Source organism: Sus scrofa, chromosome 12 (assembly GCF_000003025.6).
Source record: "Sus scrofa isolate TJ Tabasco breed Duroc chromosome 12, Sscrofa11.1, whole genome shotgun sequence".
NCBI classification, from domain to species: domain Eukaryota; kingdom Metazoa; phylum Chordata; class Mammalia; order Artiodactyla; family Suidae; genus Sus; species Sus scrofa.
In genome coordinates, this window is record NC_010454.4 from 17,784,673 (window position 1) to 17,800,715 (window position 16,043).

Here is a 16,043-nt window from a genome sequence, read left to right on the forward strand (position 1 = left end):
ACTCGTTTATATTTGTTACTTCATACGAAATTGTGCTGAAAAATGAAAATGAGAAAGCAGAGAGGAAGGGCTGCTTGGGTGGTTTGTGCTGTTGGTTTAGGAATTAAATACCCTTTTGTTTTGGGTGGTGGGTGGTGACAGTCATATAATGGGTTTTAGGTCTTTGTGTTAGTGTCTGCCAGTTGTGTTTCTGTGGTTCCATCTTTTTTTTTTTTCTTCTTTTTATGGTTGTACCTGTGGCATATGGAAGTTCCTAGGCTAGGGGTCGAATTGGAGCTGCAACTGCCAGCCTATGCCACAGCCACAGCAATACTGGATCTGAGCTGCATCTGCACCCTATGCCACAGCTTGCAGCATTGCTGGATCCTTAACCCACTAAAGGCCAGGGATTGAATCCGCATCCTTGTGGAGACAAGTGTCTGGTTCTTAACCCACTGAGCTACTACAGGAACTCCTGTGGTTTCATCTTGCCCGCTTCAAACCCTCTTGTGAACGTAGACACAGACCCTGAGGTTTCTACTCTATGAAGTGTGGGAGCTGATAGCAAGCATTTTAGAGACAGGGAGCAGAGACAAAGTTGTTTTGTTTTGTTTTTTTTTGGTTTTTTTTTTGGGGGGGGGACTGTGCCTGTGTCAATGTGGAAGTTCCTGGGCCAGGGAGTGAACCTGTACCATACAAGTAATCAGAGCCGCAGCAGTGACAATGCCAGATCCTTAACATTCTCAGCCACTAAGGAACTCCCGAAAAAGGGACTTTTGTTTTTGTTACTCAAAAAATGGTTTTTTGGCTTTTTTTGTCTTTTTAGGACCACACCCACGGCATATGGAAGTTCCCAGGCTAGGGATCGAATTGGAGCTGTAGCTGCCGGCCTACACCACAGTTCACGGCAGTGCCGGATCCTTGACCCACTGAGTGAGGCCAGGGATCAAACCCGAATCCTCATGGATCTCTAGTCAGGTTCGTTACCACCGAGCCACAACAGGAACTCCTGAAGAAGGTTTTTTGAGGTTGCCTTTTTAAAAATAAAAATGTTTTAATTTGAAACTTTTTAATGGGGGTATAATGTACATACAGTGAGGTATACAGATCTTAATTTGTACAGTCATTGAATTTTGACAAATGCATGCACACGTCTTTGTAACTCACACTTCTATCAAGACACGGACCATCTTCATCACCCCGAAAGCTCCCTTGTGCCCTTTCCCTGTCAGGAAGGCCCTGCCCCCTCCTCCTTCCCAGGCAACCACTCTTCTAATTTATTTCACCATATATTAGTTTTGACTATTATTGAACTTGGTAGAAATGTATTCATATCACTCTTTTGTGTGTGGTTCCTTCCTCTTAGGAATGTTTTCCATGTTGTCACATGGAGTAATCAGGCCCTTTTTATTGCCCGGCAGTATCCCATTATGCATGTGACAAATTGTTACTCCATCCTCTGGTTGATATATACCTGGATTGTGTCCAGTTTGGGCACACTTTTCTATTCTAGAAGCTTTATTGTAGTTTTAGCTTTTATGTGTAATTCTATGATCCTCTTCTAATTACTTTGTATGTATAACGTGAGTCAAAGATCATTTTTTAGCATATATATGGATGTACATGTATGTGTGAGTATATGATACATGTATGTGATACTGTGATACTCTATAGGTCGTTGTTTCCCCACCGTCTTTGTGGAAAAGGCTGCCCTTCCCCCTTGCTTTGCTCTGGGCCCTTGACCGGAAGGCACGTGGCCATCTGAATGTGACCTGCTTCTGGTGGCTGCTGCTCTTTTTGGACGCTTCAGGCATGACCAAGAGAATGTCTGTTGGTAAAGCCCCATCTCAGGATGCCGTTCGCCCACCCTTGGCAGAGCGAGCTGACCTCTGTTCTCCTTTCTCTTCTCTGCCGCAGGGGACGCAGAAGAAGATCCTCGACATCGCCAACATGCTGGGCTTGTCCAACACGGTGATGCGGCTCATTGAGAAGCGGGCTTTCCAGGACAAGTACTTCATGATCGGTGGGATGCTGCTCACCTGTGTGGTCATGTTCCTCGCGGTGCAGTACCTGACCTGAGCCAGCCGGGCCCAGCGGCTCGACCGGGCTCCTGCTGCGGGAGAGCGTGTGTGAGTGTGTGCGCGAGAGAGGAGGGGGGCCCAGGGGCTGCCTGGCGAAGCGTTTGCCCGTCTTAACTGTGACGACCGCTCGGAAATAATTGTGATTTGTAACCTGGCGGGGGATTCAGACCTGCTCTCTTTTCTGTGACGTCTCGGAGGGGAAGCTCCTGCTACCCAGATGCGCGGTGCTTAGGAAATGAATGGAGTACCTGTTCTCTCTCTCTCCCTCCCCCCCCCCCCCCCGCTGTCACTCTCACTGGGGGAGGAAGCGACGGAAGGGTAAAGGAGGGAAAGGGGAGGAAGAGAATGGCTTTGCTGGTTTTGTCCTCAGAGCAGCGGTGTGCCCGGGAGGCAAAGAGAGGAGGGGGAAGAGGCCTTCTTTTCCTGCAGCCGGTATAGTGGTGGACTCACTTGCTCCTGCTCCTAGCCCTCCCGTCTCCAAAACATGACCCTCGGATGACTGACTGCTACCCCCGAAGCAGCCACCTAGAGGAAACAGGCATTGGCGCTGTTGCTGACAGCGAGTAAGATTTTCCACATTACAGTTGTTGGGTGTTTCTCCTTTCTGAAGTGAGGCCGCTGTTACTCCCCGGGAGTGGTCAGTCTTAAGACTGGAGACCCTGGTCACCATTTTTTTTTTCCCAGTAGTTAATGGAATGATTGGTTTTTATGGTTCCGAGACCGCAGCCCCGGCTTTGGTGGGCTTTTGCCCCTTAGGTAGCAGCTGTGGGCAAAGGTTAGTGATTTGTCCATTACAGTCTCATCTCTAGTTTTAGCATCTCTAGTTAATAATTAATTAATTAAGGGCTCTCTTCCTTTTCTTGAAATATATTAGCAACTGCCAGCCAATCCCCCGTTCTGCCTAGCCAGTATGGGCTGATGCCACCCTAGAGACGTATGTCCCTGGTGTGTATGTCCTTGTGAGACTTTTCAGGGACCAGGACCTTTTTCCTTCTCTGACCAACCCTGGATTAAGGCTGTACCAATATGTGGCGTATTGTGGAGTTTATTGTAAAGCCAGTCTGTTTAAAGAGACTAGTCACTGAGAGTACCAGAAAGACCTGGTTAGGAGATTTTTTTCATCTGTCACAGGCCCTACCAGCCCTAGGCTCAGTAATCTAGTGGCAGGACATAAAGTGACACTCAGAATTCCCCAGAGGAACTGTAAACCTGGTCAGTATTAAGCCCTCCTTTGATTGTCTTGCCCTGCCGACTCCCAGTCTTGGTTTCCTGTCCTTTGAGCTGTCTCCGTTGTCTTTCCCTTTTCTCTGCGTGTGCTCTGCCATCTCCCGTATTTACCTCCCACCTCTCTCTGTAGCAGTGTTGGTCTTTTCGGGCACGTCTGTGACATTGATGCTTTTCGGGGAAATGTTTCTTAATTGTCACATATTTTTAACGTGCATTTCCTGAGTGCTGATTTCATACTTTTGGTGGGATCTCCATTGCTCCTACTCATCTGGGCTAAACAGGGGCCCCATGGGTTTCCGAGGAAAGAAGAGGACTCTGTGACCCCTTCACAGAAGGACTGAGGGCCCTGCAGGAGTGAAAACTGGCCTGGTTGGGTAGACAGAGGGGTGGAAGCATCAAAACCCGGCTCTGACTTTGGGAGGCCCAGTTTGAAATATCCCCCACACCCAGCACCCCTGCCACCCCAGGGACCCAGCTCAGGTCTTTCCTGTCCGTAAGATGGGTTTTTAAACTGTGTAGTCTTGGCTGGGAGCCTGGGCACCCGAGGACTCCGCCAGCCAGCACACTTTGGAAGAAGATGTGCAAGGAGCAGAAGAGCCATTTGGACTTGAACTCTGGGGAGGCAGAAACTCCCCCACCCTCTGCTCTCTGTTGGCTGATGTGACATCTGTTTGTAATGTACACGAGTGTATTTCCACACTTGCCTTTACAGCGATTTTTGGCCTTGATGAACCAGAAGTCAGACCTTCATGCTGCACTGTCAGAGCCATTTTCCCTACTTTGTAATAAAAATCAAGGAGGCAGTTTGTGGGTCTTTACCACCCAAGGCTAAGGAACAGCAGCCACAGTATGTCTGGAGACCCTGGGGCACCCCTCCTGTCACCATGTGATCACCTTTCCTTCCCCTTGTTGGCCTTCAGTTGTCTTGGGCTGGTCTTAGGTGCTTCTGTGTCCATAGTCCTGTGTATAGGGAAGGGTCCAGGCCGGGGAGGGAGCGCCCTCTAGAGGAGATGGGGTGAATTCTTAGGTGGAGCTGGTGCAAGAATCTCCAGGCGCAGCCTGTGCCACCTTGTGCAGGATTTTGGTGTGCCTGTTGTGTTTGAAGACAGGTGGATTGACAGGGAGCCTGGGAATAGCTTCCTTATGTTTACTCCAGGTGTGACCACCTTAAGAAAAGTCAAACTCAAAGACCAAAGAAGGAGGAGGGTCTTGATCTTTACAGAAGGCTTCACTGCTGGGTTTTTTCCCCTAAGTCCTTTTGCCTGATGAATTCAGATGGGTTTGACGCACAAATTTGGCTTTACACCCATTGTTTTTGAAACACATCAGTTGAATAAAGTTGCGGCTTATTTTATTTAGAAAAGTATATTTTTATAAAGAATTAGACATTCATCGTTAACGACTAATGACCCCTTTTTTACATTTTCAGGCCAGAGATTCTCAAACACTGTTCTGAGACCAGGGGTGGGGCTGACTGACTGACTGACTGGGAAGCAGCTGGGAAACATTTAAAAAAGTATATATTCCTCCAGCCTACCCCAGACCTTCTGAATTAGAGGTTTTTTTTTTTTTTTTTTTTTTTTTTTTTTTTTTTTTTTTGTCTTTTTGCTATTTCTTGGGCCGCTCCCGTGGCATATGGAGGTTCCCAGGCTAGAGGTCGAATCGGAGCTGTAGCCACCGGCCTACGCCAGAGCCACAGCAACGCAGGATCCGAGCCGCGTCTGCAACCTACACCACAGCTCACGGCAACGCCGGATCGTTAACCCACTGAGCAAGGGCAGGGACCGAACCCATAACCTCATGGTTCCTAGTCAGATTCGTTAACCACTGCACCACGACAGGAACTCCTGAATTAGAGTATTTTTTACGTCTCTAAGGTAATTCTGATTTGTGTCTTGTAGGCAGAGGCTTTTGTCTTAGCCAAAGATGATAGCATTTGAAAACATGTGGAACTCAGTGTATATGAGTGAAGAGAAAACTTAACAGTTCCAAAATACACTCTTAATTTGATTATATCTTATTCCAGAAATGATTTGAGGAGACTTAGAGGAAATAACTAAGAGCGTGAAATAGAAAGACGTGAGGACCAAGAAGAAAAAGTCAGAGTAGAATGTCAGAACCCAGAAAAAGACACATGCAGGTCGTGAAGCCCCACAGAGATGCCCTGGGGAGTCCCTGATTTGGCCTGGAGCCCCAGGAGCCAGAGTGGAGAGAGAGACACATGATCCTTTGTTGTCGGTTGAAGAGTAGGCTGTCTTATTTGCTCAGAGGAGAGCCCAGACCTTGACTACTGCTAGCCTGTGTGTGGCTCTTTCTAGAAGTCAAGAATGGTCCTTTTCCCAAGATATCCCTCTCATCCTCCCAAACCCTCTGAGTTAGGTTGTGTGTTTATTTCCATTGTGCAGGTGAAGAGCCTGAGCTTTAGTGACTTTCCCAAGGCCTCATAGCCGCATAACCCAGGTCATAACCACTGCACCACCCTGCCTGCCTCCTGTGCTCAGGACGAGATGCAGGGGAGCAAGGCAGCCCGCCAGGATTGGGTAGAGGGCTGTAATGCATTTGTTGCACCTTTCATGGCAGGTTCTCTGCTCTAAAATACTTGCCTAATTGAAAGGGGGAGAGAGGATTTAAGGAGGAGCCTCTGGGAGTGGGGAATGGGAGCTGTACTCAGGTCCTGCCACTAGGGAGCGACATAACCCTTTCTGGCTGGTCGGCCCATGCCTCGGCTCTGCCTCTGGCCTGGTGTACTTGGAAGAGGTGGAAACAGTTGCAGGTTTGGTTTGCTTCCTTTCAGATCCAGAAGTTCCCTTCTGAGCAGTAGCTTCAGGGTATGGCCAGAACCACCCTCCCTGCCCCCTTCACTCATGCTGCAGGCAAGCATTGGAACACGGTTTCCTGTGTGGTATCGATCGGTTCCTTCTCCCTTTTTGTGACCTTTCACGTCGTGTGGCCCATGGGAGAGAAGGGAGGTGGGACGGCGGCGAGGGGACTCTGCGTGTCCTTGGCCCGCTCAGGTGCAGTTGGTTAAGTCCCCACCGTAGACCCTCCTCTCTGAGCAGTCCCTCCCGCCTCATCCCCACGTCCCTCTAGCAGAGGGGTCTCAGCCATGGCTCGACATCAGGATCCCCTCCAGTCTTTGAAAGAGCCCCATGTGTGGCTATTACCCTAATCCGTTCTGATTTAATTGGGATGCAGCCTGGATGGTGGAGGTTTTAAGGGACGTCCAGGTGTTTGTAACGTGTGGATGAGGATGAGAGACTGTTCCAGCACAAGCGCCTTCTACCCAGGACAAGGCCGCCCTGCAGACGTCCCTCGGCCACACCAAGGGAGCCACTGCTCTAGACCAGCCGGGGATTATTTAATTCTCCCGTGTGCTTTGGGAAGAAGGTCCTTCTTGGCCAGGGGCCCCCCTCATTGATGCCTCTGTGTCTGCTGAGGACAGCACCATAGTGTGACAGGCCAGCCTGTCACTGCCACCTCCAGTGGCACCTCCCAGCCCTGCCCAGCTCTCCTTCCTCCCGAGACTGCTTAGCCTTCTGGGAACATGCTGTGATGCTCTTTTGCATATCAGCGTCTTTGTTTCCTCTGGGATGTGTCCCAGACACCCCCACAATCCCATGTCACCTCTAAGAGACACCCTCCCCCCCAACCTACCTCCAGTGCTACACATTTCCTGGGGAATGGTGGTTGCTGAGGAGTCCTCGCTGCGGGGACCTCTGTGCATCCTGCGTGTGCAGCAGGCGTTGGTTCTGCAGCTGTCAGGCCAGCGGCCTGTAGCGGGGCACTGGGGGACCCCAGCGCATGCAGATGACAGACTTCTGAGACATGGAGGCCATGGTTCAGCTGAGCTGGTGTGGCCAGGCCTGGAGGAAGCCACCAGCCTGTGCTCATGGGCCCTCAGCAGCAGTGATGATAAATATAAAGGGAGGAGGGGGCATGGAAGGAAAAAGGTGCCAACCAGGACTGTTTGGGGAGAGACAAGGAGGGCAACTAATGTGTCCTGGCTTTAAAGCTGAAAGTCCTAAATCCTGGTGACCTGCTTCGGCTGGAATAAACCAGGATTGTTGGTCACCCTGCTTACGCTAAAACCTAAGACACCGATGACTGATAGAAGAAATCCAGGAAGAGGGGACTGTGGCCTCGGAGCCTGTCCCTCTGACCTAGCAATTCTGTTGGTGGGGTCTCCCCAGCCCCTCCTCATGAAGAGCCCACACAAGCTCCACCAGGCCCTCCTTGGCAGGGAAGCTCTTAGTACACAGGGCATATGCCTGGCATCGTGTTAACTGTTTTAGGGCAGACGGGGGTTGGGAGCGACCTCTGCCCTCGGCAGCTGGCAGTCATTAAAGAGGAAGTGGCAGCAGTAAAAGCCCTGAGTCTAGGATGCAGGCACCTGCTTTCGAATCCCAGCTCTGCTGGCGGCAGCCACATGGCCGGCACCTCTCTGAACCTAAGTGTTCTCTTAGAATGGGAGTCACACCTGTCTTGTGTTCCTTCCCAGAGTTGTCACAGGGCCAAAATGACCTCATGTTTTGTAGCAGACTCCAGACGTCTGAAGCAGTCATTCTCAGCCTTAGCCACTTACTGGGGAGTTTTGCAATGTCTTGATTCTGGGAGTTTCCTGGTGGCCTAGCAGTTAAGGGCTCAGCATTGTCACTGCTGTGGTTCCCCTGGCCAAGGAACTTCCATACACCATGGGCTCGGTCAAAAAAATAAACTAAAAATCTCGATTCTGACTCTTGGCCCCCAAGGATCTGAGCTACTTGATCAGGGGTGTGGCCTGGATTTCAGGATTTTTTTTTTTTTTCTTTTTAACATTCCAAGAGATTCTCGGGTGCAGCCAAGGTTGAGAACCATTGCTCTAAATGCCTTCCAGGTGTGTTAGGTCATTCTTCCCATTTAACGGGAAAGACGAGAACTACTCATTGAAACAAGCAGAACTGCCAAGGTGGAGGGTCAGCACTGGTGCAGGGGGCTTAACTAGCAAGGGCTTTCTGGGCAGAAGCGAGGTGAAGGCTGCAGGACGTTTGAAGGAGAGGAAGGGTTGTGGGCCAAGTTGAAGGGGAACAGGGTGGCGGGGGCGGGAGTTAACACGCTTTAATCAGCCTCTGGCTGTCAGAGGCTGGAGAGGGATCTGCTAGGAGAGCTGACGTGCCATCATCCGCTTGGCTCACGGCTTCTTCCCACCAGCTCAGAGCCCATCCAAGAAACAGCTGCTGCTCAGAGACCCAAGGAGGGGGCAGAAATGGTTTTGTGGAAGAAATCAGCACAGACGTGACTGCGGCCACCTCTGCTCACAGCCACAAGAATTCAGACAGCATCCACTCCTTGGTGGGCGGTCACTCATCAGGGGCGGAAGGGCTGCGGTTTCACTCTCTTCTTCCCTTTTCCAGCCCGCGCCATGGACTCCACTTTCTTTCACCCAGGGCAGCGTGGGCAGAGCCCGGCCCCTGGCTCTGCTCCCCTGGCCCTGGTCAGCATGCCCTGCTAAGAGTGTCTCTTGCCGGAACGTGTGCAGGCCCAGGCAGCGGGTCAGGAGTCAGGACCTCTGCAGGAGCAGAGGATCATCCTCGCCGGCCCTCAGGCTTTCCACGTGGTGAACATGAAAAGCTAAAACCCCCAACGCTCGCAGATGCAGTCTGAATTCTTGTGGCTGTGAGCATAGGTGGCCGCAAAGTCATGTCTGTGCTGATTTCTTCCACAAAACCATTTCTGCCCCCTCCTCCACCTCTGTAGCAGGAAGCAGCCTCTCTTACCACAGCCCGGGGACCTGGGAGACCCTCGGAAGGCAGCCCCAGAACAGAATTCCAGAATGGGAGCCGTGGCCGCTTCCTTGAATGAGAAGTTACCTTACAACAAGTTTTCCAAAGTCATCCATTTGGAGTCCAGCACATAAAGACGTAGAAGGCCTGGGATAGTCACTTAAGTGGGGGAAGCTCAACCCTAGTATCAGCTCAACCCTAGTATCTCACCCTTTTAACATAAAAAGTCAGTAATTATAAGACGTCATGGGGCAGTGATAGGTGCCAAGGAAGTGGGGTAGATATGGGAGATTGCGCCTTCAGAGGGCAGAGGGCTTCAGACCTGGGTCCCAGTGCTGTCGGGACACGGCCCGGAGGGAGGACTGCAGCTGGGTGGAGAGGGTGGGGGTGTCCTGGAGGGGAGCTGGTTGGGAGGGGGGAGTGTGAACTCTGGTCTCAGCTGGCTGGGTCTCCCAGTGGCCTGTGGAAAGAGTGGGGAAGTGTAGGGTAGGAAGCTGGAGCGGGGGTTGAAGCTTGAAGGCAGAATGGAAAGATCCTTAACTGTTATCCTGAACCAGGAGCAGTGGGAAGGGTCCCTGCTGGCGCCTTGGGCTCTGTGGACCCAGGAGCCACTGCTCAGGGAGCGGGAGTGGGGCGCTCCTGAGCCAGCCTCGCCATGGGGTCTGGTTTAAAGCCGCGTCTTTGGGATCAGTCAGGAGTGGGGGTGTGCTGCAGCTCTGGGGAGTCGTCGGTCTTTCTCAGGAGCGCCCGTGTCTGCAGTCCTCAGGCGTGGAGCAACCACCAGGTGGACGCAGCTGTGAGAGCAGAGGCTGGCACTGCTGCCCGCCTTGAGAGCTCCCCACAGCTCCTTTCTTTTTTCTTTTTACAGCTGCATCTGTGGCATGTGGACTTTCCCAGGTTAGTGGTCTCATCAGCTGCAGCTGCTGGCCTGCACTACAGCCACAGCCATGCCAGATCCAAGCTGCATCTTCAACCTACACTGCAGCTTGTGGCAACATCAGATCCTTAACCCACTGAGCAAGGCCAGGGGTGTGAGGCCACATCCTCACGGACACTATGTTGGGTTCTTAACCCGCTGAGCCACAGTGTGCTCTCCCCACGGCCCCTGATGACATGCTGATGAGACCTAGTGGAGAAGCTGTAGACGGTGTGTGTTGTGACAGGGTTAGCTCCTGAGAAGTCCTGGCCACCAAAGACCTTGGACATGACCTTGTGAGATGCCGCAAGCAGGATGAGGGGTGGCGAGTTGGTGTTGTGGTGGGGTTGGTAGATACGGCTTAGAATCTTGACTTTACCACTTTCTAGCAAGGTAACCTTGGGCTTAATTACCCCAACCTGTTTGCTCATCTGTGGGATGGGAATACTAACAGCTTCCTCCTAATGGTGGTTCATGTGCCCACACTTGAGATCTTGGCAGTCAGTAGAAGTGATTGTTAAGAGGCAAGAAAGCTTAAGGGATTAGAATCAAGCAGGCCTGGGTATGCAGCCCAGCTCTGTCCCTTATTAATTGTGTCGCCTTGAGCAAGGCTTTTCACCTATCCCCAAACTGGTGTCTTATCCTGTAGGGATAAATTATGCCATCCCACAGGGAGGCTGGGCTGAGTTCCTGCTGTGGTGCAACAGGATTGGTGGCTTCTCTGCAGCACTAGGATGCAGGTTCTATCCCTGGCCTAGCACGGTGCATTCAAGGATGTAGGTCACAACTTCGGCTTAGATCTGAACCCTGGCCTGGGAACCCCATATGCCATGGGGTGGCCAAAAAAAGGAAAACAAAACCAAAATACAGACGTCCCACAGGGAGGCTGGGAGCCAGTGAACTCTGCAATGTATATAAAGTGCTTCTGCACAGCCTGGGACATGGGATGGTAGCTTTGAACAAGACCTAGGTCTGGTCCCTTCTTATGCAGCTGATATGGTTGTTACTCAAGGACCTAGTGTCCCTCAAGAAAGCACAGCAGGGGTTCGGCTGTTAGATTTTATTCGTGAACAGGTGTAATGTCATGGACATAGCGTTGCATTTGGCATCAGAAGACCTGAATTCAGATCTCCACTTTATTACTATCGATTGCTCACCCTCTCTCAGCCTCAGTGTCCTCATACATGAAGTGGGGGTGGTAATAATGAGCTACATCCCAGAGCTGGGCTGAAGACAAAACAGTCAGGCATGTGAATCATTGAGGATGCCCTGAGCTGCGACTCCAGGTAGCTTCAGCAGTGAGAATCTATGGAACTGGTATAGACCGCAGGATTGGTTGGTTCAGGGCTCGGTGATGTCATCCAGGGCAGGCTTGGGGCTGCCTAGGTTCCCTAAGAGCAGTGGGCCAGAGGAGTGTGTCCTGGGAGGGGCATGAGGGGCTCACTGACGGGGGCTCAGGCTTGGGGTTGAAGGTGGGCTGGGGCCTGTCATGGGTACCTGAGAGCAAGTTCATTACTTTCTACCCTCCTGCATCCCCCGCCCCTCTGCACACAGTAAGCACTTAATAAATATAGATTGAAATTGGAGTGAACAGTATGTGTCAAAGAGAGAAAACTGTATCCCAGAGCCATGCGATGGGGTCTCCTGGAGGAGGCATGGGGTAAAGACAGACAAGAAGTCACTCTTAACGTAGGCACTTGAGGTCCTTTTTCCTAGCTGCTGGCTTTCCAGTATTTTTTATTGTTTTTTGAGAGAGCCCACAGGTACTAATAGCAGTATCTAGATCACTTCGCTTTCTTACCCCTCACCCCTAGCAGGATTCTTGGGCCCTCTTCCCTGTATGCTGGACCCCCATCCCCACTCCGCTGCTCCTTGTAGGATGGGGAGGAGGCATCTGGCCGAGGAGACAGGGGTGCAGAGGAGTGGAAGGGCCAGGAAGGAGGGGATGGAGGATATTGTGGGGGAGGGAGGAAGAGGGAGGGCAAAGAAAATTAAATTCTTAATGTGTATGTTCAGTGCCAGAGCCAAAATCCCACACTGCAAATTGCTTTTTCCTTCATGTTTATCCCAGGAAAAGGCCCACCTTAAAAAGCACCTATTGGAAATAGAAGAGTATTTGCAACAGCCAGCTTATTAAGACCATCTCCGGGAGCATGCAGGGGCGGCTGGGAGCTTCAGGAGCACCTGTCTGTGTGCTCAGACACACCTGAGCAGCAAAAGCCCGCAGAATGGGGCTGTCCCACATCCTGCCTGTCTCAGAACCCACTCTGAGAAGGGCCTTGAGGGCACCCTGTGCCAAGGAGCGGTAGTTCAGTGGCTAGTTTAGTGTGGGGCTGATCAAAACTGTCAAGTTCCAGATCCCAGAAGAGAGGAATAGTGGAGCTGGAAGAGGTCTTAGGGACCTTCTGGGAGAGGGTGACTCGCCAGGGGGTCACTCAGCCAGGTGGCAAAAACATCTGAAATCAGTGTGAAGGTCACCTGCTCCCAATCTAGTGCTCCTGCCATTTCACCTCTGCCCTGGGTATTCTCATGCCAGCTTGTCCTAGCCCTAGTCTGTGGCCCTTGCCCCAGCTCCATTCCTGTGGCCTGGCACTGTACCATATTCCTGCCAGACAGAGCTAACTCAGGGTGACAGGAGCAATGTCAAGTCTTTTCTAATTCCAGAGTGTCTCCCCAGGCCTCTCGGATATTGCCGTGAACTGGCACGCACACTGCCAGAGTGTGATGTTCCTAAGAGGACGCAGACAGAGGTGGACAGGGCCCACCAACACGGCTGAAATGGCAAGTTCCAGAGGTGCCCGCTTGTCGCCCACAGCAAAAGCCTGGTGGTGGGTGGTATTCTCCCCTTGGGTTACCCATTGGACCACGTTTCATCCTCCCAGAGTCAGTTTCCATGGAAACAGCAAGTTGCTTACCCATCGTTTCCATCCTTAAAGATTCCCACCCCAGCTGTCTGTGCCCAGGCTTCTCGCCCAGCTGCCACACCAGCCGGCTCCAGATCCCAGGTTTAACAGTGAATTGTCGAGCTGCCAGTTAGAGCCTCCTGGGATGTGTCTGTTAACTGGCACAGCCCTTGAAAACGACCATATAATCACTCCTTAACTGGGTTAGGAACTCGCTCCCAGTGGCTCCATCTTGCTCCCATGTCAGAGCCACCTCCCTCCTTCCACTTGGAACTTAGCATCAAAGGGCTTCCCAGTTCCCCTCTGCCCAACCTCCCAGGCCGAGACAGTGCTAAGTAGGGCTGTGTCAGAGCCAGATGCTGACCCAAGGGGAAAAGGAAGCCTCCAGTTTTCTGAGGCCCAGACACACCCAGGGAGGAAACCCAGCCTCCACAGCCACAGGGCGGGAGAACACTCAGTGGGCTGGCCACCCCACCTTCCCTCTCTCTCCCAGCCAGCTCTGTTCCCGGCCTCTGCGTGGTGCTTCTCCCACTGGGCTTTTGCAACCTTGCTCCTCCTCTAGCCTTCACCTCCTTCACACCCCAACTCCAAGGTCACTCCCATCAGGAAGTTTTCCTTTTTAACCGTTTTTCTCTGCATCCCCTTAATGTGGCTATATTTGGTTCTTGCAACATGACTTTGTGTATATTGTGTCAGGGAGAGATTTCTGAAACTGTTTTCTCCCTAAAGCTATTTATTGGTGTATTTTCTTTCTATATTGGAAAATTCTTGTTATGGGAGTAGGTTGTTTATCTGCCCAGCATCCTTTTTGGCCTATAAAGCCTTATTCTCTTCTGCTAGTAACTTAATCTCTCCCTCCTATGGGAAAACGTGTTCCATGGGATTCAGCTGGGCTGCCTTCTCCAGCAGGGGAAGCACCTGAAGCAGGCCTGGCCAATCAGAGGACTCTATCAGTAGGCCCTAGTGGTTGGTCCAGGGATGACCACATGACCGTGCTGAGCCAATCAGAGTCTTCCTATAAACACTCCTGGCTCCCCAACAAATGCTCTTTCTCTCCTTGGTTCTCACGAGCAAAACTCTGCTTTTGTTGGTCTAGAGGGAAGCCCAGTTGAAAATACATGCCTCTCCAGAGTTTCTTGCGGCTGGGGGTGGTCATGTCACCCAGTTCTGGTCAATAGGATGTGGGGAGGAGTTGCTGGAAGGGACTTCTGGGGAAGAGTTTCAAAAGGGACGGACTCAGACTGGCCTGGCCCCTTTAGCACTGCTTTAACAAATCACTGCCTGTGTGAGAGCCAGACATCTTAACCTGGAGGCTTGAACTCCAGCCGTGAGAATGAAGCACTCCAAGAGTACAGCAAAGCCAAGAGGTGGAGAGGGCACACACTATCCTTTAAGTCCCTGGATTGAGTCATGACCTCAGAACTTCCCAATTTAGGGAGCTGATAAATGCCTTTCCTTCTTAAGCGGGTTTACATTGAGTTTCTTTTTCAGTGAAAGCTCAGAATGAGACCCTCTATAAGACCAAAACCATGCCTTTGTCTCAATTCTCCCCTCCCAAGCTATTTACTTTTTAAAATGCTAGTTGCAAAGTTGGGACACAATAAATACTAACGCAAATAGACTTTGAGAGGCCAAAATTTTTATCTTGAGTCAAATTAGAGCTTGAACGGACTTGTTTTCTGAACTAGACTCATTAAGGAACAAACTTAGCAATTTTTTCCTTCCTTGCTCCCTTCCTCCCTCCCTTTTTCTACTTTTTCCGTTTTCAGTCACACCTGTGGCATATGGAAGTTCCTGGGCCAGGATTGAATCCAAGCCACAGCACTGAACTACGCCACAGCTGCAGCAACTCAGGATCCTTAACCCACTGGGCCAGGCCAGAGATCGAACCTGCACTGCCACAGAAGGATCCTAAATGCTGGATCCTTAACCTGCTGTGCCATAGCAGGAACTCCTAAATTCATCAGTTTTCTGTGAACGTCTCAGGCCAAGCACAACTTCCAGTGCAGTGCATGTCTTGGAATCCCTTCATCTCTTCACCAGACTGTTCCTTCAGCGCTCACAATCAAATCTTAACCTCGTCATCCTTCTTACCTTTGTGGGTAGCTTTGCTGACACTTTGGTCCAGCTGTACTTGGTTAGATGTATGAGCCAAGCATAGCTGTGTGTGTCATCCCTCCCACCCCACCCCTTGCCAACTGACTAAAGAGCTTTTTAGAATAGGGCTGGTGTCTCCACCATCAGAATAGGAACCTTCTGGGGGCAGGGACTCTAACTCCCCTATTAGATTGGGGATCCACATGCTGTCTCTTCTCATATCAAACTAGGCAGGCACTGTGTAATATAGAACCACCTCTCCATGCCTCATGAAGCCTTGTCAGCAAGATAAGAGCTACAACCCTGTAAAAATGGAGAGGAAGAGGAGTAAGAGAGGGGTAAGAGGGAGCCTTCTCACCCACAGGAGGGTCCATCTTAACCTTCAGGGGAAAATTGATTGTAACAGCCCATACGATTTGTCCTGGGTCAGCGTCTGATTTGTCCTGCAGCAGCTTCTGCAGTGTTCTCCCGCAGATCCTGTTCCCGCCTGTGTAGCAATGTGAACAGCAATCTCCCCACACAGGCCAGAATTCTGCCTTACAAATGCTCTTACTTCCCTTGTTCCTTGACTGTATAACAATGAATCCTTTATTGGGAAGCGTGTCAAATCCGCGGAGACACCGAGGGGGCGGCCATATGTTTACTGTCTCGTGGCTCCGGTTGGATGGCAGCCCTGGAGTGGCCTGTGTGGCTACCAGTGCTGGTGGGACAGGACACCACCCTGCTGCTCTCCAGTGCAGGACCCTGTCTTCGTACCCCCTGCCACACCCCTCCACTCAAGCCTTTTCAACAGTAGCTGTGCCGTGAGCCATTGTGGAGGACGGATGCTGATGTCGGCTCTTGAAGAAGGTGATGGGTTCCCAACAAGAATCAGAGAAAGTCATTCTGGGAGGACAAAGCCTGAGGAAAGGCAGGATGATCGGGGTGGGTGAGGCTGCGCTCTGAGAGCTGACTGAGAACTGCAGTAGAGAGCCAGGGGGAGGAGGGGGAGGCGGAGAGGGCTGGTCCGGTTGGTGGGAGAGGAAGGATTTGACGAAAGCCCTTGAATGCAAGTTGAGTCTGTATTTGGTAGAAAAAGCAA

General features: G+C 51.3%; 1 protein-coding gene across 2 annotated transcripts in view; it reads left to right on the forward strand.

Annotated features, from left to right (window-relative positions):
* The window catches only part of GOSR2 (golgi SNAP receptor complex member 2), a 31,232-nt gene extending 16,591 nt beyond the window's left edge, over nt 1-14,641 (forward strand). Inside the window, exon 6 of one of the 2 annotated variants that reach the window (XM_003131316.6) lies at nt 1,897-14,641. In XM_003131316.6, coding sequence (XP_003131364.1) covers nt 1,897-2,058 — 162 coding nt within the window. In that variant the 3' untranslated portion in view covers nt 2,059-14,641. The remainder of the gene's footprint in view (nt 1-1,896) is intronic. The other variant, XM_021066828.1, reaches the window with a different exon arrangement.